The sequence below is a fragment of the Doryrhamphus excisus genome, chromosome 17 (genome assembly GCF_030265055.1).
Source record: "Doryrhamphus excisus isolate RoL2022-K1 chromosome 17, RoL_Dexc_1.0, whole genome shotgun sequence".
Taxonomy (NCBI): Eukaryota; Metazoa; Chordata; class Actinopteri; order Syngnathiformes; family Syngnathidae; genus Doryrhamphus; species Doryrhamphus excisus.
In genome coordinates, this window is record NC_080482.1 from 4,245,168 (window position 1) to 4,268,312 (window position 23,145).

General features: G+C 41.1%; 2 protein-coding genes across 4 annotated transcripts; one reads left to right on the forward strand and one right to left on the reverse strand.

Annotated features, from left to right (window-relative positions):
* Positions 1-2,175: 2,175 nt before the first annotated feature.
* On the reverse strand, positions 2,176-17,235 carry ibtk (inhibitor of Bruton agammaglobulinemia tyrosine kinase). 3 transcript variants are annotated; one of them, XM_058053441.1, is made up of 28 exons: positions 17,070-17,235; positions 15,699-16,536; positions 15,427-15,523; positions 15,212-15,336; positions 14,035-14,145; positions 13,104-13,274; positions 12,754-12,871; positions 12,378-12,558; positions 12,159-12,282; positions 11,254-11,431; positions 11,010-11,163; positions 10,317-10,701; positions 9,963-10,213; positions 9,796-9,882; positions 9,629-9,711; positions 9,469-9,506; positions 9,289-9,385; positions 9,074-9,175; positions 8,641-8,758; positions 8,407-8,467; positions 7,755-7,882; positions 7,462-7,574; positions 7,072-7,321; positions 5,943-6,041; positions 5,684-5,842; positions 5,315-5,515; positions 3,146-3,290; positions 2,176-3,017 (listed from the first exon to the last, which is right to left on the reverse strand). In XM_058053441.1, the coding sequence occupies exons 2-28, from the start codon at positions 16,020-16,022 to the stop codon at positions 2,892-2,894; spliced, it is 4,026 nt and encodes a 1,341-aa protein (XP_057909424.1). In that variant the 5' UTR covers positions 16,023-16,536; positions 17,070-17,235; the 3' UTR covers positions 2,176-2,891. The 3 variants fall into 3 exon arrangements, with proteins under 3 accessions (XP_057909424.1, XP_057909426.1, XP_057909425.1); XM_058053442.1 differs by lacking the exon at positions 2,176-3,017 and having other exon boundaries at positions 3,204-3,290; positions 5,315-5,365; positions 5,433-5,515; XM_058053443.1 differs by lacking the exons at positions 15,427-15,523; positions 15,699-16,536; positions 17,070-17,235 and having other exon boundaries at positions 14,035-14,102; positions 15,212-15,340.
* A 743-nt stretch (positions 17,236-17,978) lies between these two features.
* tpbgb (trophoblast glycoprotein b) lies at positions 17,979-21,565 on the forward strand. The gene has a single exon (XM_058053375.1). It carries the CDS (start codon positions 18,303-18,305, stop codon positions 19,449-19,451), a length of 1,149 nt encoding a protein of 382 aa, XP_057909358.1. The 5' UTR covers positions 17,979-18,302; the 3' UTR covers positions 19,452-21,565.
* Positions 21,566-23,145: the final 1,580 nt, after the last annotated feature.

The following is a 23,145-nucleotide window of genomic DNA, read 5'->3' on the forward strand; positions in this document are numbered from 1 at the left end:
CTGGAGGACGCAGCAAAACATGGTGACCGGGTGAAACCTTGACCACAAGGAGGCTGCAATGTACAATAATGACCTCCGCCATGCTGCACAGACATACTCAGAAAAGAAGTGCGTGCATCCAACAGGCCGAACTCACACCCACCAATCAACAAGAATCAGGTCCATTCCATACTGGACCACAAATAACCAGCAATGAGTGAACACACATGCTTCTTATGTGCTCAAATCGATAGCAAAAGGAAGCAAACAACAAACATCGCTAAGCTCCAGGATGCAGGTTCAGGCAGTCGTCTTCAGAATGAAAGGCTGCCTAAACCCCTAATGATCTCTGACAAGCTGCCAGTAGAATGACGGCCATGGAGAGGTCAGGTAATCCAAAGATAACTGGCTCCATGTCCGCAAAATAGGATTGGGGAGGCCAAGATGAATCACTACCGCTGTCCAACTGAGACCAGGAAAAGGAACTAAGCAGCAGGAAGACTCTTTGAGCTGCGAGTCAGCATGTGAACCGAAGATAGCGTATTAGTAACCTCTAAGCAATGTAAGCTAGGACAGGTGGCGATCACAAAGTCATCCTGGAGTTCATTCAAAAGTCTAGCTGAATGGCTCAGAGTGTACGTGATTTGAGAATTGAGGTTTACCGCATCAATATTTTTGGCAAACAGACAAAACATGGACATGTTTGCAGCATAGCCAAGTCATACATTGACCGATTGTTTCTTGACAGTTACATGTGGTAATGCCACCTTTTTGGAAAATAAATCCATAGAAATAATCGAGTGATTCCAAGACCATTAAATGTCTTATGCCGTATATTTTTTGCAATCTCCGAGATATAATGCTTGATCCTTGACCCGTGCAACCTACAAGTAGCCCAGGTTCAGCCCAGTAGCTTTTGTCAAAACCTGGCAACAACTGATATTATTTGAGTTTGACTTTTCCATTCACTCATTTCCATTGCGTCCACCGACTCTATCACTTTAACATGAAGAATATTTAAATTAGCCGAATCCAAAGAGTGGGCTGGATGAATGGAGAGTTTGACTTCAACCCTGCCTTGGCACTATACAATTCAGGGCAGGTAGGAAGTTATTTCATTGTGTCTGGACCGTCGCTCTTTGTCCATAAATAATAGAGACGTTAACCCCACAGTTTGGAGAATGGCCGCACAACTTTCCCATCTGGTTGGCAGGACAGATAGCCAAGGGTCTGTCCTCCCCCATTTCCCTACAGACAGATTGTGTGCAGTGTCCTCCATTAAACCATCTCAAATACATGTGCACACCCTAACACAATAAAGGGTTGGTTGTAGACCTTTGAAGGCTGGACACCTTCTCTATTCCAGGCTATAAAATATTCCAAGGTGGAGTGTGAGAACCATGGCTTTCTTTGTTTTTTTAACATAAATTCTAAACCATATGCGTTAAAACAGGGGGCAAAACCTTCCACCAAGGGCACATTCAGAAAAATTTAATGATGCAGGGGTTCTACTTTCATACATTTTGTACATTTAAAGATGCTAAAACCAATACAGTGTAGGCCAGGAAGAAAACCTTGAGATCTTAGCTTTTGTGCTGTAGGTGACAAAGCAAATAGTTAAATGCGTAATATATAATCTTCTGTTAATGAAATTATTAAATTTTCTGAATATACCAAGGGACACTTAAAAATCCAAAATGCCCAAAATGGGCAGTGCTTTTGACACCCTTGCGTTTACATCTTCTCGAGATTAGAGGTGCCTTTACCATAACTTATTATTCTTCACATATTCAGGATTCTTTTTTTTTATGACTCCACAATGTCTGCACAACTTGTTATGCTACGATGGTGTGATGAAAAAGGACTCCAGCTAAATAGACCCTAATGAGTAATTAATATTTCCCTCACGAGCAGTCTCACTCAGACTTCCGATGTGATGCTCTACCTGTAATTACGTCCAATAAAACCCTTAAATTTCCACACTGTGTTCGAAAGGGTCATCGGAGTCAATTAGAAGATGAGTTGTGTTAATGAGCCCTGGCTGATGCAGGGCAGCAAACTTGTCAAGAGGTAGCCATTTTTACAAGGGCAAACGATTCTGTAACAAAAAGGAAATAGGTAAGGTCATAATTAAAGGATGCTAAGCGTGTTACCGTTTTCACATTGCTTGCTGGACTCTAATCATACAACCGTAAATACTGGGTCACTGCACAGGTACATACTTTATTGTATGGCCTTTTTCCATACAGTAGCTTCTTTTATACACAGACTGAATATTATACATGGTCCAAACCAAGTACTCATATTGCTCAGAACGTATCCAGAAACATCCCTAAAATGTCAATAGAACAGAAAATGGAAATACAAGATGTTGAAACTCTAACGTTCCCGCAGCTTTGTCTGAATATGAGGAGTGAAAGCCAGCTTCAAACATTCAACACTAATTACGTTTGAATCACTATCACACCAGATGATGGACACACCACCACGTTAGATGTCAACGAGATCGTAACCCCACTGCAAAATAACTACAAAAAGAACAGTGGGGGGGGGGGCAAAAACTTACATACTGACACTTTGTAGTTGGCACTCTTTCTCAACTTTCTTAAGGTCCTGGAGAACGTCTATTTAAACATCCAGAATCTCCATTCAGCAACTTACCATTAGTATAACAAATGGAAAGCAGTTTAGACATGGGAGTCAACTAACAAAAGTAGCATCGAAGCGCCTTTGCTGGGCAAGCATTAAGAGGCTACATTCAGTCTATAATCCATAACAACATTACCACGAGCAACTGAGGAAAATCTGATATAACTGCACACAACGTAGATGAGATATCTAAATGTGAGAGCACGAGGTCAACGCAAACTGCCAATAATCCTCTCACTTCACTGGTATGGAGTGGGGTACAATCAGTGTTTGTTCCATATTGGAGCTGCCATGGGACCCGAGGAGGCTCTCTCCACTATGATCAGCTCATCTGGGTTGTCGCGTGCCTTGTAATGAAACAGTAGATCTTGGATCGCGTGCTCTTCAATCTATGAGGAGAAAAGAACAAAATAATACGCCATATTTGGGGTAAGTGGGGCCAGTAGCACCACACACTCTCTGAAGATGAAAGTGTGTGTGTGTGTGTGCGCAACCACACACAGACAAGCCGTGTTACCTGGATGAGTGCCAGCGGTTTCTCTCGGCTGCGGATTAGTGCAGCTTCCTGCTGCCGTTCCTCCTCCACAATGGAAGCAAAGGTCACCAGGGAGGGGAGGGGTGGGCTTCCCACTGCTGCTGCTGCTGCTGCCATCACCCAGGGCCTGAGGGGACAGAAGGGTGAGGCAGCAAGAGAGGGAATGAGAGACAGTAAGAGGATGCATCAGGGGCTGTGCTGTGATAGCTGGGTCTCAGTGTGGGGACAAAAGGTTACGTGAACTACTATTGACAAGCTTCTGTCTGAACGGCCGCCTGTCCACCTGGCTTAACTACGCCTCATATGTCATTTTATAACCAGTGTAAATGTGTGGAGTCTGCTTGAATCATTTCAGATTTTTATGGTTTCATTGTATTTTCAGGTTCAGAAACACTTTGGCAAATCTAATTTACATATTAACAATTTTTTAACCCTCAAATGTAGACATCAGCCGTGCAGGGCATACCCTTTGACTCTTCCTATACATAATGATGAACTAATACGAAACATAAGACACATGGTCATTCCCTGCACTCAAATTTGTGTGCATGAAGTCATTTCTTTCTTTTGTAGCTGCTATGACGTGTGGAAAGAAATGTTTTAATCATTCTCTATAATGCATATGTTGAAGTAGAAAGCCTTTGTTTAAATCCATCTGCTGTTTTTACAGTTGAAAAAAAAAACCCCTCCTCACATTTGGAGATCAGACCGACATCTTTATTAATTCTGACATTAGGAAAGAAGAGTATTCCAGAGGGCAGAGCGTTGAGGTTCCTGAGTGTTGAACTCATCTATCTAAATGCCAAAAAGAACCTGATACGTGCTCCCTCTTCTGTATGACATAGTGTGACATGAAGCCTGCCCTTATCAATTCTGATTAGAATCACCAGCTTCACTAGAGACGCACACAGCTGTTTAGTTTATCTAGCGGACTCCCTGAAAATTGACGGCAGAGTCAACACACAATGCTAAAGTGATAGAGATGTAGGGAGACGAACTTATCCAGATTTGCAGTAATTTAACTTTAACGCAGTTTCACAAACAAGATAAAAATAACAATAAGATTGTGTGTCTGTGTGTGTGTGTGTGTGTGTGTGTGTGTGTGTGTGTGTGTGTCTATATGCGTGATGTTTCAAAAAGTCAGGGTGACTTCGCGTTCAGGTCAACTGAGATGACCCGGTCATTCTGAACCAGTTACCCTACATGCACCTCACTGCATATTAGTAAGCACTTGTTTCAGTCTATCACACTGTCATACTAGAGAAGATCCACTGAAGTAGGTAGAACATACTTTGAGACACCACTTGAACAAAGATTCAAGTTCTTAATTGTTAGTATGGTGTATTAGTTATGGGCCACATTAAGCATTGAGTACCTCTCGCTTAAAGAGAGGTTTATGTGGTTTAATTTGTGCTTTCATATTCTCAGACAATGCATCTGCATGTACTCTATTGGAGTTTGAATGTACAGTGCATTCAGGTTCATCGTGACATCGTAACTGGTTGCAAGCCACACGGAAAATGTAAATGTTGCAGTTAGTCATCTTATTAATTCATCACAAAATTGTGTGTTTTTTCTCCCTGAGAGCACGTGTTTTGCATCAGTTAGTGTCTCACTATGTGGTGGATGAATAAAGCTTCAACTATGCAATGAGAACATATTGAAAATATAGCGATTTATAACTTGAGAGAAATAGCCTGATAGTTTCAAATCTGAGAGAAAGCAGTTCTACAAAGAGTACTCCTGCTTGTGCTACTTTAAGAATTGTAGGAAATTCAAGCCACAAAGTTTTTTAATCAACACACTGCATATGCCAGACATAGCCATTAAAATATAGGCGTGCTGTGCATTTACTGTATAACTGCTGAACATAAAGTATCATACTTCTCTCTCAGTAAATATTGATTTACTGCTTGCACATACAGGTCCATTGCATATTGCATTACTGACAAAATCAGGTAATTACATTTATATGACTTAAAACTAATGTATGCTATGGACTAATATGAGGCTTTATCTTTAAATTTATAGTCATACACAAAATATTATTCTTATTAATATGCACCATGTGCCCTTTGTACTTTGTTTTATAACAACACTTCAGCATTGCCTCCCAGTGGTAGCAAGACACACTACACGCGGTAAACTCACCTTGAAGGTTTCTCCAGCTTGCTGTGCTCATCACATCTGAACGTCACTTTCCTACTAACAGGTGTAAGACTTACTGGGGACCCTTCGACACCCGGGCCCCTCTGACTTCCAGGCTGACCTGCTCTGAGGACTTGGCTCTTCTCCTCCTCCTGGAGTGCCCGAAATGAGCATGAGGAGGGCGGGGACTGGACTGCTGTTGCCCTGATAAGGAAATAAAAACAATGCACTAATTGGACACATGTAGAACTATGCAATCGTTTGCTTTTTTGTAAGTAATGGAAATGGGTGAATTAGGAAAAACTAGGTTTGTCTGTATATGCAATAATTCGTACGGCTCTAATTCTGCTTCTCATGCTGAAGGACACTCACCAGGCCTTCCCACTACTGCCCTTGGATGGTGTGACGGTAGGGGTGGGTTTGGATGCTGCAGACTCCACACTGGTCTCCTTATTGGCTAATGCCAGCATCTTCCTTTGCTTCTGGGACAGCTTAGTGGGAGTGGGATAATGTTTGCTGAGGGTGCTGATGCTGTGGCAAGCAGAAAAATGTGTATAGTAAGTGAGGATAACAAGAAATTCTTTGTAAACTAGTGTAGTCAATGAATAGGACTACTCATGACTTATTTTACCTTGCAGGGCTTTTGGGAGATGCTTTGAGGGTCTGCACAGAGTTGGCTTCCATGTCCATGATGGCTCTAAAATCCAAGACAGTAGGTGGCTTGGCAGGTCTACAAATTGAAATGATACACAGTTACTTCAAAAGACTGGAATTGCATATACTATGACAACAACTATGGCAGAAAACCTAAAATCAAGTGGGGGAAAATTGAGATTTCTTAGTAAGAGTTTCATATATAAAGTCACTAACCTGCTTTAAAAATCATGTGTAAAACTGGCCTGCCATGTGCAATCTATGTTTAGACAAAATTATTGTCTTCATCAAGGCTTCACATTGGATATAATGCCCCCAAATATGTGTTAGATCAGGGGTCAGCAACCCGCGGCTCCAGAGCCGCATGTGGCTCTTCAGCCTCTTTGTTGTGGCTCCCTTTGCAATGCTTGAATATTTTTTAACACCACAGTGGGGAAAAAGCATGTCTTTGTAATGAGTTTTAAAAAATCCAACTTTGTGTGAGTCCATGAATGCATCCTGACTGAGTTCTGACTGGTGATTGGATGAGTACAAGGATGAGCAGACAGGATGCTATTCAGTTCTCTCTCACAGGTAAACATTAAGGAAAATACTTTATAAATACTTTTCATACTTTCCCAAAGCTATTTGACAATTCTAAAAAATAAATTAGAGATCATATAAAACAGCGGCATTGGAACTTCAGGTATCAGGTAAGTTTACAGTAATTTACACATATATTTATGTAAGTTTATATTTAATATAATACTAGCAAGAGTACTCCAACTTGTTTTTTTCTTATCTGAACTACTTTGATAGCCCCAAATTCCCTCCAATTTTGTTTTAAACATACTATGTTTTGCGGCTCCAGGCTATTTTTCTTTAGTGAGCAAGGGGGTGAAATGGCTCTTTTCATAATAAAGGTTGCCGACCCCTGTGTTAGATGTTTGACGAAGAACATGACCTGTTTGCATCGGTGACATCTGTCCTCACAAGTCTTACTACAAAGTGAAGATCTGGCAGATCTATAGCTTTTTAAAATAGGTTTACTAACTGGATGACACAATTATTTGCTCATAAAGAACAATTCGAGAAAAACTACCAAAATATAGTAATATCCAGCGTACCTGGGAAGGAGCTTGGGGATGTTTTGTGGACCAGAGCTGGGGGGAGTTGGGAGACAATTCCTTGAGGTTAAGGTATCGGGTGGGGTCTTCATTCCGACACGGACCTCAGCTCTGTCATGAAATACTGGTGACTGCACGTCTCGGGGGCTACCCAGCCCCATGCAGCTCCCCTCAGAGTCTGATGTGAGCAACTCCTGCAGTGACTCTGTGGAGGTGCCCTTGCCCGTTTTCACCAGGCAAGAGGAAACCACTGAGAGTAAAAAAATGCAAGTCAGTAAAACGGTTACATTTTACTGCACCTCTAATTAAGCAGACAGTTGTAAAAGGTAACTGATGCATGTGATGTGGGGTGAGTGGAACATTAGAGGATTGCGAGTTTGTACAGCGTACCTGCAGCAGGGGGGCTGGGAATAATATCAGACAGAGTGTAGCCTCCTGAGCTGTCAGACCGTCGCCTTGGTTTCTTTTTAGCCTTAATCTTAGCTTTCTTTAAAAGTACATCCCTGAGGAAAGGTTGGTATAATCAGCAAAACACATTTAGAAGAATCATCATATAGCGTTCGGTAGATATATTTTGTACTTTACTGTTTGAATGACATTTATTTGAAACCACACACTCAGGTGGATATTAATAAAAATTAAAAGAGCGAAAGGAAATGGTATTAATAATTATGCTAATTTACCTGTTGGATTGATCCAATTCTGCTTCTGTTTTGGGGATGAAGGCCAGATCCAAATCCTCATCTTCATACGTACTGAGATCTGGGGCATCGGGGTATGGAGTGACAACCCTTCTTTGCATGGCTGGTATCTGAAATTATATGACTAAACAAATCAAAACCTACCATACAGTACTTACATATGTTCCCTGAACATACACAACACTCCTCGTGAAGGTTTACAAATGACCAACCGAAATAATGAAAAACAAACATTCGGTGTTATCACAAAAAACATGAATCTCAAGGTAGCATTGCTTTAAAATGATTTAAAAGCTGCAATACCCAAGGTAAAAGTTGCATAATATTGCTTTAATACACCCCATATTTTGTGTTCAATGATGCTCTTGTAGACCTGTACATTATTCACAGCCCCTTGAAAGCACCACAAGTTGATCAATCAAAAGTTAAAACAAACAAAGTACCCAGTAGCTATCACATTACTGATGCAGGAGAAAATCCATGCATAATTATTGAAAATAATATGCATAATGCTAAAGAAGATCTTACTTTGACTTACTTACTTTGACTATTGGTAACAACATTACTAATTTGTTTGAATACTCTTTGTTTACAGGATGCAAACTGAAAAGGGTTGATGAAAGGTGACTCTCACCATCTTCCTGTATGCTGCAGAAAGCTCCACAAGCACTTCATCACTAAGATTGTCCAGAGCTCTGAAGGTGGCATGGAAGATAAGAAATAATGGAGGCAGGCAGACACATGAATACCAATCATAACATTCATTTGGTCAACTTATATCTGCTTCAAATATCCTTTGTCAACTAAATCAACATCACTTTACTAGATCTTTCAAAGTCGCCGCACAATTATTAATCCTGGTTCTCACTTTGACTCCAGAAGTGCTGCCATGTTGAGCACAATGAATTGGAAGCAGGAAAGTTTAAGTTGCTCTGCGTTGTACATGGTGGCAAATTCCAGCAGCTCTGCTGCATTTTTCAGAGTTACTGGAAAGAGCAAAAAAAAAAAATGTATTCATTCATGAGATTTACAAATATAAGAAGACCCACTCTTTTTCAAGACAAGATTGTGTTTGACGACTCTGCTTTTTTGATTATATCTTAAAATTAGCACCATAACTCCTACACTGTTTGCTGAAACTTGTGTTCGCTTGTTTTAGAACCAGCATAAGTGTGTGTATCAATGCACCATAGGAAAGAGGTTTCGGTAGTGTATAATTAAATTAAACATGCAACATTATGCCACGATAAGGGACGTTGAGGTTATTGATGTTAGCAAGAAGTATAACAAAAGCGACATACAGTTTTCTGTGATGACGACCTCGCACATTTCCTTTAATCGTAGGATGAGCAGCTGATCGGCTACAACAAGCACATTGCACACAAAGGCCACATTCAAAGAGCCTGGAGTGGAAAAGCAGGACAATGACAAGTTGATTGTTTACATAGTAATTTATGGCCAAAGTAAATCAATCAAATAAAGAATTATTAAGTATTTGAAACATGTCACAAGCTACCTTGCATGGTGGGGGACTCATCTGTGTAAATGTACTCGAGAATGACTTGCAGAATCTCTGAGCTGGTGGGCATCTCAAGTGCAGAACAAGATGTAGCCTGAAGGGGGCAAAAGAGCATCAACTCTAGAACTAATGTAGAAATTGGTAAAGGCACTTTTTTTAGTACACTGATTTATATACCTCAATCCAGGGGTTGCCAAGCATGCTGTGGAAGTACTCTGCAAACATGGACACAGACATAAGACACACAGCACTTATTTGCAATTTGACTTCAAAGTAAAATATGTTAAATTTATCTGTTTTACATTAACTTATGCGCGTAATTTAGGTGGGTTCACACCTTGTCTTGCACAGAGGACACTTTTATGACAGGGAAACTCTCTCCCATCTTCTGACTTGAGAGTAACATCACACAGGTATGAGCTGCAACAAACGCAAATAGTCCTCTGTTTACATCAGAACTTCTATTTCTTATCACATGCACTGAATTGATATAAGATTACCTACCATTTCTTTTGGATGAATTTAAGTTTGTTGGCATTTTTTTTATGCATAACATTGATCTTCCCCCCCTCGTATCTGACACCATCCAGTCTGTCAGGGAAAAAAAAAATAATCAAAAAACTGAAATAAACTCGCCATCAAGCCAGCTTTGGAGGAAATGTCAAACTCACCGTGCAGACAGGCTGCCCAAGCCAAGCTTCTTGGCAACTCCTTGTAAAGCTTTCACCGGGTTGTTTGCTCCCTCGTTGGCACCCTTGTCACCTTTGCCACCCTTCCCTTTCTTGCCGGGTTTGGAGCTCTTGCTTGCATCCTTGCCACCATCACCTCTAGCTGCAGGGGGAAGGGAGCAGTACACTTCCAGTGCAGAGCGACCTCTTAGGCCCAATTCCTGCAGGCTGCTGATAAGGTTCTCTTCTGTATCCTAGTCAAACAAGTTCATAGAACAGCACAGGTATAAAGAACGTGTATAAAAGACTTTGGGATGTTGTATAAATTCACCAATGGTGATTGAAAATGAAGCATACCTGGATTTGTTCATTCAGAGTTCCTGAGCATTTCGGTCGGGCCCCATGCACCAGTAGCTCACAAGAATCTGTGTAGATGTAGTGCAGCGCATGCTCGAGCATGTCAGGCGGAATCTTCTCCAAAATGACTAAGTCACAACCCACTGCATCTTGACTCTTCCTCACGTCTTCATCAAGGTCCTCATCAATACCACAGCACTCAGCCATAAACAGTTTCCGGAAGAACTCGGACCTCATGGACAATATATATTTATGAGCTGGAAATGTGCGATCACCGGCCTGGAGAGTCACATCATGGATGCTGTCCATTTCGTCCGCTTCCTCCAAAAGGCTCCGGAAGTGTGACGCAAATGAGGATGGAGAAATGCTTGGAATCTCATATAAACTAAAAAAAAAAAAAAAAAAAAGGTTTGAAAAAGGCCCCGTGTGCTTACACTCATTCTAGTACTCTTGACACCTCAAGAGGTAATAGATAACAGCATTTTTCAATGTCAAAACTGGTGCTTTCTAACAGTGTATCATCTTCTCAGTCAAAAGAACACCAAGATTGAATCATTTACCTAATCGGTTATATAGACAGCATTTTAAAGAAGTAGCAGAATTCATCTGTTAATACATTTGCTATTTTCTACCGACTGTCTCAAACTTCAGTTGGGTATTTTTTATCATCTTTATGCATTAAAAACAATGTACCTTGCTTTGGGATCAACTTGTAGCAACCCAAAATTTCGGCCACTGGAGTCCATGGTGATGCAGACAGCTCTGTGAATGTACGGGACCTTCTCCAGACGAATTCGCTCAAACATTGGGCCAAGATCTGAATGTCCGCAAACTTCCACACTGATCTCTGTCATAAGAATACATGTGCATAATATAGTTTAATAAACTTAATATTTTAATCCAGTGGGACTACTACTTTATCATTATCACCACTTACCTTTTTTCTCTCCATACTTTTTATATTCTCCTGCCCACACGCCACTGAAACCCTCCCCCTCCTGAGTCACAAACATCATGCCATTTTTGCTGAGAGCAATGTCCGACATGAAAACCTGGCGCCCGTATATCCACCGGCACTGTCTCACCGAGCTAACTGAGGAGCGCCAGCAAAACACCTGACAGGGATGGAAACAGAGAGGAGGGAAAAGTTACTTAAATCATTTCCATCTATAGGACTCTCTAGAGCTATGACTGGTTGTTGGTTGTATAACTGTCTACTATGCACCAAAGGTTAGATAACAGCAAACGCAAAGGTAAAAAATAACAACGTTATGCAGTCGCTCACAATGTGTACACTGCACATTTATGTCCCACAACAGATTTTGGCCAAACCTGTCACATCAAGTGTCAACACACCATAAGTGTCTCCTGGTTGTTAACACTGCTGGATTTTCCATCAGCACAGTGATCAATGGGTGTTTCGTGTTAAGCGATGACGTCCATGATTGCATAGAAAGAACATTTCTTACATGCAAACCCAAAAAAGTGCTAAAAGATGTACTGTATTATGCGTTTCCCAGTCACAGACTAAAAGCCTTTGTAGATGTATTAATAACATCTGTGATATGCTTCAGTCAAAATACCACAAGGATTAAGATTTATTGTAAATGAAAACCCCTCCAACCCGTCATCACCGCTAGCCCTGTTCAGCGCAGCCAGTACGCAAATGGGCAACTCCTCACCCTGGCCCCCCCCTCTATTATTACGGCAGTCAAATGTGGTGCACACAGGCAAATGTTCCAAACTTGTAATGCAACAAGAATGTCGCCACGCTTATGTCAGTTGAATATTAAGCAATGTTTACAACCACAAAAGTAAAAGGGCCTTCCTGGCTGCACTTACCCGACCAGATTCATCTAAAGCCAAGATGGACAATTTTTCTCCGCCTCCCTCATTTAGAATCTGTGGATTGACACGATGGTCCAGGCTGCCACCGGTGACCAAGACCTTTTTGATGTTCAACTGTCTGTTTGGGACAAAAGGATCACGGACAATTCACCAATTCACTTTTCTATCAATACGGTCTTTATGGTAAACTAATTGACGATGTAAAGTATTCACCTTGAAGCCATTTTTTTGCACTGGTAGTCAGTCAACAAGTAGACATCCCCCTTTAATGTCACGATCACCGTTGCTCCATCACTAGCTGCAGTCATTGCAATGGCAACATCCTTGTGATGCAGAGCTGATACTTGCCGGGGGGTTGTTACATACTTCTCTCCATTTGGATCCAATAAGTGACCTGAAAATCAAGTTGCAATACTGTGCATTAATACAAGCAGGTAATAATACAAAGGGGCATATCATTAAAACTGAAATATAGGATTCTGATGAGAACTCCATCGTAATATTCTAATTACGCCCATTTGAAATACAAGTAATGGTTTTAACCATGCATGAGGCCAGACAAGTAGATATTAATATATACAGAACTTACCAAGCTGCCCTCCATTGAGTCCAATTGTGTACACTGCCTCCCTGGTCCACAGCACTGTGTGGAACCTGCCTGCTGCCACTCCAATGATTGTCCTTCCTTTCAATGTTTTGGAAAACACCTGCAAAGCATTCAGACACTTAAAAAAAAGATACTGCATGGAAATATTCATTTGACGCCCTGCTGAGTTTATTTACCCCATTAGAGACAATTACATTACATATATATTGGCCTATTTGTTTAAATAGACGTACCATCAAATTATGGACTGGTCATATACTTGCAATGGGGTAGACTTGTACATACAAAGCTTCTATCAAACGCACTGCAGGAGGTTGTTCCTTATTTCCTACCTGTTTAGGAACATGCGCGGAAGCCGGAGGAGGAGCCAAACCAAGCTGGTGGAAGGTGTTGAGGCCAAAGGTGTAAACATAACCTTCTTCTGTCAACACCACAGTGTGGTCTTTTGCTGCTGCCACCTGGGAACAGTGGTGGGACATCAGACCCTCCACCATCCGAGGGACCTGAAGAATCAAATACAAACACGGTGAAACCGTTGGCGCAAACTATGGTTTAACTTGGGATGGGTATCATTTACATTTAAACCGATACTGGTTATAAATCACAACTTTTGAAACTGTGCCGCAGCCGGTACATTAAAGAGAGGACAATGGCTAAATGTTTCTGAATGTTGTTAAACAGAATCCTACAATAATATAATTAAAAACTATTAAGTAATAACATCACTAATTCGAAATCAAATCCACAACATTGCCATAATTATCACAGCAAACTCAGCAGCAGTACAGAAGACAGGGAGTGTGCTTGACCTGCTTGTGTTGTATTGTTGATGTTCAAATTTACGCTGTTCGTGAATGCTCCGGGCTCGCCGTGATGAAGTGGGTGTACAATGAGGAGGTGTTGTGTTGCTGATGTGAACAGTACTTAGGCCAAATTTGTGTGCATTGTTGAAACTGAGCGCTGCTGTTGGCGTATTCAGTTTGGCAATAAAGTTCAGAAAATGTGTCAGAATCCGCTTCTGTCGGGACTTGCAAGACGTTACTTGCACAACATCACCTTCAAGCACTTGCAGGTTAATTTAGCAGTGAAATGAGGCACAGTGTTACAGTACCCATACCTAGCTTTAACATTATTAAATGTCATACATGTGTAAAAACTAATTATTTGCAATAAAACCTTAACCTTAAATTTGCTGACATGTATAGGGAAGTACACAGAGGAATAAATTACTGTAAGGATTTGTTTACAGATATTCTTTCTCACCAGATAAGTCTGTTCATCTCCATGGCCAAGTCGTCCTCCTTGCCCATGTCCACATGTGAATACTTGACCTTTTTGAGACAGAAAGACTGAATGGAATTTGCATAGCACCACCTGAAAAGAGCCAAAGACAACCGTGACCTATTCTGGTTTACTTTTTCTATTTGAAGTCTCCGCATAAAATGACATCTCAAATGAACCGTTTCATCTGACTAAGACTTAATGTTATAATTTGACCTCATGGGAGATGTTGCCATCTCTTTCCATGACCCTCTGCCAAGGCCTCTTGTCACGATAGTAAAACAACACGCCAATAAAAAGGCAGTTGCACAAGTGGAAAAGCAAACATCATTACTAATACATGGCTCTCCTCAAACCTTCAATGGAGCGCGGGGATGTTTCCCCAAGTATCACATTGATGTGGACATTCACACACATGCATGCACATCATGGTTGTTCATTTAATTAAAAGCCGTCAAAGTGGAATTAATATTTAACCTCTGGCATCTGCTATATTGGATGGACAAGGGGAAGGGAAGGGAAGAGATATAAGCGGTGCCGCAGAGTCATTGTGCGGTCATGAAATCAGATCCATCTGCACCCCAATGGGCTTTATGATATGACAGTGGAAGACACGCACAAAGGTCGAGAAAAAAAGCAACATTTTGACATTATTTGCTTGAAGAGAATAATATTTTAGTGATGGACAGTTTACCAATGTCTACTTGGTGTACATTGCGTTCGTTTTTTATATATTGGAGGTCCATTTTGTATTTCAATTTTTGTACTTTATTTACATATATTTGTCATATTGTATTTCTGTGATTAATTACGAGTTAACTACTACAAAAAGCCATTAATCAGAAATATTGTAATCGATTGACAGCCCTAGTTGCAAACAATGAATAATAGGAGAACAAAAGGTGACTATAGGGGTGTTATTTCCTGTCTAAAAGGCTCCAATAATGGCAAAAAAAAAAACAAGCTATATAGAAAGTCAACAACTGCTATAAATGAGGGACGACTGCGAAACGAATGAGCCTGCATCCTAAATTCTGACCCTGTGTAAATTAGAGCACATGCTACATCTATTCTACATTCTAACCCAAGTCTTGCTTGCCTGAAACACTGGAAATACACGTTTTGATGGGTTGATGGATGGTAAATATTGTTGGCCTACCTGCTTAATGCAAACACCACTCCTGGTAAAGACATCCACTAATTCAGGGTGCTGTCGACTGTCTTGATTACCATGCCCAAGGCTGAAATTAGTATTGTTTCCCCATGTGTAAACTTCAGTCGGATCTGTAATTGTGAAATGAACCCATAATGTACAATACAAAATGTAAAACAACCAAATTTCAGTATGTGTTACTGAGGTGCAATTTTTTTTACCAGTGTTTCGGAAGGTAACATGAGCTGGTCGATCCTTCATTGTCAGGTCCAGGACAGAGAAACCCTCCTTATCCTGAGTGGAGAGAAGTCCACCATGCTGGAAATAAAGCACATGACAACTCAGCAAAAAAAATGCAGACACACCATGGTCTAGGTCTTCTATTCCTGACCTGCCGCACACCAAGGGGTAACATTACACATAATATTGGTACCTGTTGACACCATCAAATCTGGCTACAAATATAGACAAAAATTGTGATTTGAATATGTACCTTGACAAGCGAAAGAAGACAGTGGATTTGTCCATAGAAGACGCTGCGGTGAAGAGCAGTCCAGCCAGATTCCTTATCCTTTACAGTCAAGTCAGCGTTCTTACTTTCCAGCAGCCACTCCAGTAAGGCCTTCTTTCCCAGTGAAGCAGCCAGATGCAATGCTGTGCGACCGAATTCATCCCGCAAAATCGCAGAGTTGTGGCAGTGTGAGGTAAGGAAAGCCCGCAGCTGCCCCTCAGAGCCGCCCGTTATTGCCGCCACCGCCTCATTTGCATGCTGCAGTGAGCGGCATTTTGGGGTGCAGTCCGGCAACGCCAGACTCATCCTGAGCGATCCCAAATCTACCCAATAAGCCCTTCTGCCTCTCCAAGTAAATCAAAGGCAATGTACAAATACACAATGTAAAGTGAAACAAGGCTTCCCTCAGCGGGGATGAGTGCATTAAATGTATACCAAAAAAAACAAAGGTCGAGATGGTTGTGGAGAGCTAGAATTGTGCCTGTGTTGAGGTTCCACCGCACCCTAGCAACCCCAGCGACTGTGTGAGACTTGCTCAGTCTACCATTTCGACAAAATGTTGCATACAAGCAAAGGCACTTGCTTCATACAACTGCATCTCAATTTCCAACAACAAAACCACTTGTTTGTATACAAAACTGTACAATTCAATATTTTCAAAAATAGTGCAACGTCTATTTTTTTCTCCAAATATGTTACAAAAGGAATTTCCCCAATCTTCTCACCCAGCAGTTCAACCATCAACTTGAGGGGAAAGGCAGCCTTTCCCCTCACAGCAAACACCAGGCTTGTTTTAAAACTCCATAATTGAAGTGCACACCTGGGGGGTGAGAAATATAGATTGTGTTAGACTACCATTATCAGCATTTAAAATGTCAATGTATCAAATGTGGACACTTATAAATAGCCAGCAAGGGTGATATCAAAATACAAATATTGACGGTGATGATTATGCATGGAGATTATGTAACCAAGTTAGCCGAATGCATTTGAGCATTTCGTTTTTAGTTATTTGATTGTAATAAATGATTTAATTGTAATAAATGAACTCAGCCGTTTTTGTCAATCCAACAAGGTTTGACATAATTTAGAATCATTTATCCCACAACAGTGACCAACTTAGCAAGCTAGGTAGCTCTGCTAGTTAAAATCAGAGAAGGGCAACGGCAAATAGATCTGACATTTGTGTGTTTTGTGTGGGATCTTAGTTAATAACGTACGTGTTTAAAGACAACTAATACCCAACGTAACCCAACCGCAAACGGTAAACGCTAGCTAGCATTAGCCAGGGGCGGCTAGGTTGACTGACACATCATCGCTAACTTGAGTGACCAAAGACAAGTAATTCCTTACCGTTCGCTAGATAAACGAAGAAAGGAACATGGCATTGGTAGTATCAGCAATACATTTCCTCTGTGCCATTGCTAGAAATACGCTGCTTCTGTAATAGTATGAATTGGACAGGATCCCTGCCTCTCCGGATTTGGTTAAACAAACGCCTCGCTAACAACGAGACTTTTGATTGGCGGAAGAGTGTGCATTCCACGATCTGATTGGTTTATTTCCTGGGGAAGGGCATGACTACGATCAGTGTCAAATAATTCGTATTAAATAACAATAATACAATAAAAATACTTAGTTTCTAATAGGGAAATAAAAGATTAAGAATGTATTGTAATACACATTATTATTCAGTGATGTAACATATAAACATATAAACTCTCTCTCATATGACAGATGTCTGTTAATGGTGTATATATCCAAATATCATTATCATCTAAACCTATTAATACTGTTTTAATTAGATTGATATTTGAGATTGATATGTTCGAGAATATCTATTTTTTTCAATTTCTCAGATATTAACAATTGTTTGGTTGCTCACAAATTATTGAATTTATTTATGAATCATGCTATTGTTTTAAATGTACCGGAAATGCTAATTTATTCCTAACTTTGTAGTAACAGAACTCCCACAGAGGTCTCAAACTCTTCTTGCCCACTCGTCAGTAGGTAGTGTTATAAATTATTATGTATTTTTTTAATCCATTGAATCATTAAGTTACATTTTTAAAGTTTAATCAGTCTCAAAACGTTCCACTGATGTCATAATTACAGAAAACATGGACAGAAGCGCGTGGATACATATGCGTATTTAAATGTAAGAGTCTTGTTCTCCCCCTGTCAGAGGTGTTTAATGGTACGGTCCAGCCTGAGTGGTGCTGCTGTTTGACTCTCCCCGCTCGCTTTCTCAGCAGGTTACCGAGCTGCAGGCTGACAAACGGCACTTCCCGGTGACAAGGTGGATTGTATGCATCGATACGGAGCACCATTCATTTCGCCAAGTTTGATTTTGAAGTATTTGGTAGCCTGTTTGTGTGCTCGCATGTCAATGAATGGAAAGAAAAAACACACACATAAGTTTGTGTGCATCCCCACCTTTGCCCCCATCAGGGAAATGAAGACTTCAGTGAAGATGGTTTGGGGATAGATTTATGGCGTCCGAGTTGGAATTGGAACGAATCAAGGTGAGGAAAAAAATACAAGGAAGTGACTGTTCTGTACAGACTTTTTTCTCTAAAACAGATGGTAAAAGCCAAAATGCGCCTGTTGGGCACATCATGCTGGTGTCAAAGTGAAGGAATGAATGCTGTGATGTCTGCTGTGATGCACTTACTTTTACTACTTGCTGTCCTACCGGCCTGCCAAGGCTGCCCAGACATATGCACATGCTCCATGCAAATCGTTAAATGCCAAAACCAGGACTTGGGCGTGATTCCACGTCCCATTCCGGTCAATACTACATTTCTGTGGATCACAGGAAACAACATTTCCACCATCAACGAGGACTCTTTTCCAAGCCGCTTGGAATTATTAACGGATCTTTATCTCAGTGGCAATGAGATGGAAGCTGTGGAGGAAATGGCATTTCATAATTTGCCGCACCTCGAGCGACTGGACCTGAGCAACAATAACATCCAAATGTTCAGTGAAAAAGCGTTCCCGGATGAGAGTAAATTGCAGGTTTTGAACCTCAGTAGATCTTTTCACAATCATTCCTCTGTGAGCGAGGTGCTAAATATCCTACGGAGTGGAAACCTCCTCCAGCTTACCGTCTTGGACCTGTCCGACAACGACCTCGTTCTTCTTCCAGATGGTATCTTCACAAGCCTGTTGAATTTGGTCAACATCAACCTGCAGAACAGCTCCATCATCTCCATCTCAAGCGGGATACTGAAGGCGCCACCGTTGCGTGAACTTGACCTGAGGGACAACAGTCTCAGGAACCTCCCTACCAACACGCTGACCGAGTTCAACCTGAAGTCGGACCTTCGTGTCCGCTTAGCGGGGAACCCGTGGCGCTGTGACTGTTTTATTGTGGACATGCTGACCTGGCTGAAGAACTCCACTCAGGTCACTGACATGAAGAGCCTCACCTGTGCAGATCCTGCACGTCTGAGCCGCCGGCCGCTGGTACAGGTGGAGCAGTCCCAGCTGAAGTGTTCAGGCAAGGTGGAGGGCGTGCTGGAGACCTCGTATGTTTTTCTGGGTTTGGTATTGGCCCTGATAGGCGTCATATTCCTCTTGGTGCTCTACTTAAACCGGAAAGGCATCAAGCGGTGGATCTACAACATCCGGGATGCTTGTAGGGACCACATGGAGGGATACCATTACAGGTACGAGATCAACTCTGACCCACGTTTGGCCAACCTCAGCATCAATTCGGACGTGTGAGCGAGGACAGCGAGACATTAAAAAGACTTTTTAAACTTTTTAAAAGTTGCATGAGAGTCTTCCTGCCGCCTCCGTCTTGGTTCCTGATGAACCCTTTCATCACTTTGCCTTCTCTGCTCCCGCTGCATGTCGTGTACCTGGACGCTCGGATTAATTACATGTGCTCTTTTTCTTATGTGCATGTTCATTGCATGGACAATCAGTCACGATGACTGGTTGAAAAGAGTCTGATGCTCCATGTTTACTTTACCTGAAGGACACACAGGCGGAGAACGTTGACTTTCATGGAAGACATGGAAGAATACCTGCTGATCCTTCTTCGGAAGCTTCTGATGAGGAGAAATACTGTATAGATTGTCTGTGATTTTTCAAAAAAAATATGTGATAACTATATAGCTATAGTTGGATGTCTTTGTATGGTTATAGTTCATATTGCATACTTTATGGATTTATCAGATGGATGTGACTCATCAATTTATTGTGAGTATGTTCGGATAAATAAAATGCCTCTGAATTGCTCGTATCCGCTTGACTGAGAGGATTTCAATCATAAGGCGGAGTAATGGTCAGAGGGGTTTGCGTTTTAAACACCCCAACATTTCCTGAAACCACAATCCAAAGGTGGTTAGTAGTAAAAATAGTAGTAATTCCAATGCAATTTATTCATATTTTCTAACATTGTCTTCAAATTTGAGGAGCAGATAAAATGTGAGATTATTGAGATTGTTATATGTATTGATTTTACCTTTTTTTTTTTAAATCTATTTACTATATATTCAGTTACTAAGGTTGTAACTGAATGCTATAATCATGGTTCACTCCATAACTTGGTCATTTTAAGTACACTAAGGGCACAAAATGCAAAGCACAAAAGTTTTTAGCTCTTGTGGTTTAAACATTTTTAAACAAAAAATTAATTGAATTGAATAAATACAATTTAATGAATAATAATTAATAATTACAAATAATAAATAATTATGTATATGTATACTGTACATATTATATTGTATATCATTAATATTTAATTTATTTTTGCCAAAAAAAACTATTTACGTTCTTCTAAATCCAATTTTAACACTATCAGAGCCCTCCCCACACAAAATAACACCCCTATAATCACCTTTACACGTGTATTACCCAATATTGTAGAAATAATCTAAGAAAATGAGTCATTTAAGACATGAAATAAAACTTGTGCTTGTGTGTGTCACAGTAAATGTGTTCATTAGATGAGCTGATTGGTGGGCAGACAGGAAGTGACATCAGGAGTTCATAGTTTAGTAACAGTTGCCTGTTATTTATTGCGATTATCCCAAGCGCTCCCAAGGACTTCCGGATACATACTTTAGGTCCATGTTTAGTGAGTGCAGGCATGTATTCTGTAGGTGTCACCTCCAAAACACGAATAACAACTAAATGTTGTGTTAGTGACTTAGTTAACTTACAGTATGTGCAGAAAATAAATCGAATACGAGGAAGTCAAACAAAGCATAAAGTGCCTTAATTAAAATGAGCTGAATTATCTGCAGTTTTACTGGAAACAAACGTGGCCAACGTGTATCTGCCGTCTAATTTGCTTCCTGCTGTGAATCTGATAAAAATCCAAGGCTCCACTGTGAATCGCCCAAAAATAATTCCTTTGAGTTGCAGCCAGTAGGCAAGTTTGAAACCCAGAAGCTGCTACCAACATACCCTGGCATTCAGCTGTATGAATTTCAATGTCTTCCAGTGGTCGCTCCTGCAGCAAATACCAGAAAAGATCTAAACCGTTTCATGGCACATGCAAATGAAGGAAAACTGCTCCCAAGATTCTAATGGGGCACGGAGAGGTATTATGGAAATAAGCTCAAGCAGCTTTGCTGTTCTTTTTACTACTTTATTTCTTCAACTGTAATACTCTGTAAAGTGTTTTCCATCAATATTTATTCCATGATGTGGTATTTTCACTTATGCTGTTATAAATTGATATTCCTAATGAGAGCATGTACAAGTTATTACTGCAAGCAGTACAACACAGTGCATGCACCCCCCCTCACTTGTCTGTCACTGCTGTGTACATTGTAAATGTGTTATTGCACCTTTAGTCGAACACTTGGAAACCTCCGGGGAGGCATTTGTTAGAAAAACAGCAAAGGGGTGTGTGTTGGGGGTATGTCATGGCGCCGACTAACCAAACAGCGAGGACTTGAAAGGTTCAATTCATCCATCCCAAAGTTAAAGACTTAAGAATGACTCACAAGCACTTGTTTTCACTGCTGGTTTATTTTGAAATAGATGCCCCCCCCCCCCCCACCTTCACACTCCCTAAAGGTTCCCTAAAGTGACGCCTCCCTAGCGCTGTGTCCCAGGAGGGACGTACATACAGGTGATTACGATGTTTCCACAGAGACCCACCGTGAGTAGTCCTCCACACACACACTGCACATCCATAATAAACAGTGATTCACCCCCCACCCCCCACTCCCCCCTCCCGCGGCCCGCCCGCCCGCCATGCCTTGAGCAACGCTTGGCAGCAGTTGTAATTACAATGGAAAAAAAATGTGGTTTTTTTTGGAGGTGGAAGTATAAAACAGATGAACGTGGTCTGATCTATAATCCCGGTGGACGCTTCCACCGGTCCACTAAGTGGCCCTTTTGTGCTTGTTAACAGCAGTCTCCAAGCACCGTCAACATCTAAATAGCCAGCCATTGACTGGTGATGTCAGTGTTTGTCCCGGGCAGCTCTCATAGGCAGCGCCCTGGACTCTGTCAGCTGTCAGAGGGTGGGTGGCTGCCTTTGCCTTGCGCTCTTTCCCGACCTGAAGTCAGACTTGTTCTTGCCGCTAAATAGAGGATCTGTTGCAGAGACCCACAGCCTTGGGATGGATGTAGTCAACCTTGTCATTGACTGTTTGATTAAAGCTATTGTGAAATATCTACAATATTCTGTTTAAATTTATAGAGTCTGCACAACAATCATTAAGAATCCAAATATGCATTTCAAAAACTTAATTACTCTCTCTTATTGTCTGATGTGCTTTTCTGTTTCAATTCATAACATACAATAAAAGGCAGACAGAAAACGTAATTTTTTGTCATAAAAATAAAACAAAACAATTGTTTTCCATAACTTCATAAATTTCTACCACTTATCCTCACGAGGGTCGCGGGAGGTGCTGGAGCCTATCCCAGCTGTCTTCTGGTGAGAGGCGGGGTACACCCTGGACTGGTGGCCAGCCAATCACAGGGCACATATAGTCAAACAACCATTCACACTCACATTCATACTTATATTTGGAGTTGCCAATTAACCTAGCATGTTTTTGGAATGTGGGAGGAAACCGGAGTACCCGCAGAAAACCCCTGCATGCACGGGGAGAACATGCAAACTCCACACAGAAAAGGCAATTGAACTCGGGTCTTCTAGCTGTGAGGCAACCACTCCATAACACGTAATCTAATTAATGACTTTCAAATGTTCCAACAATGTTACCTTTACCGATGCACTGATACCAATGTCAACCATTGTTAATGGGCACTACAAGGAAGCTAAACAGCTGCTCAACAGGAATTGTGGTTTCTTATGTCCGGGAATACACTGCCCCCTAGCTTTATGGTAGAGAATTGGAGCCATATGTCTAATCTCATGAAACCATGGCACATCAATTACAATGCTAAATGCTATGTAAATACTTACCTTGTTTTATATATATTT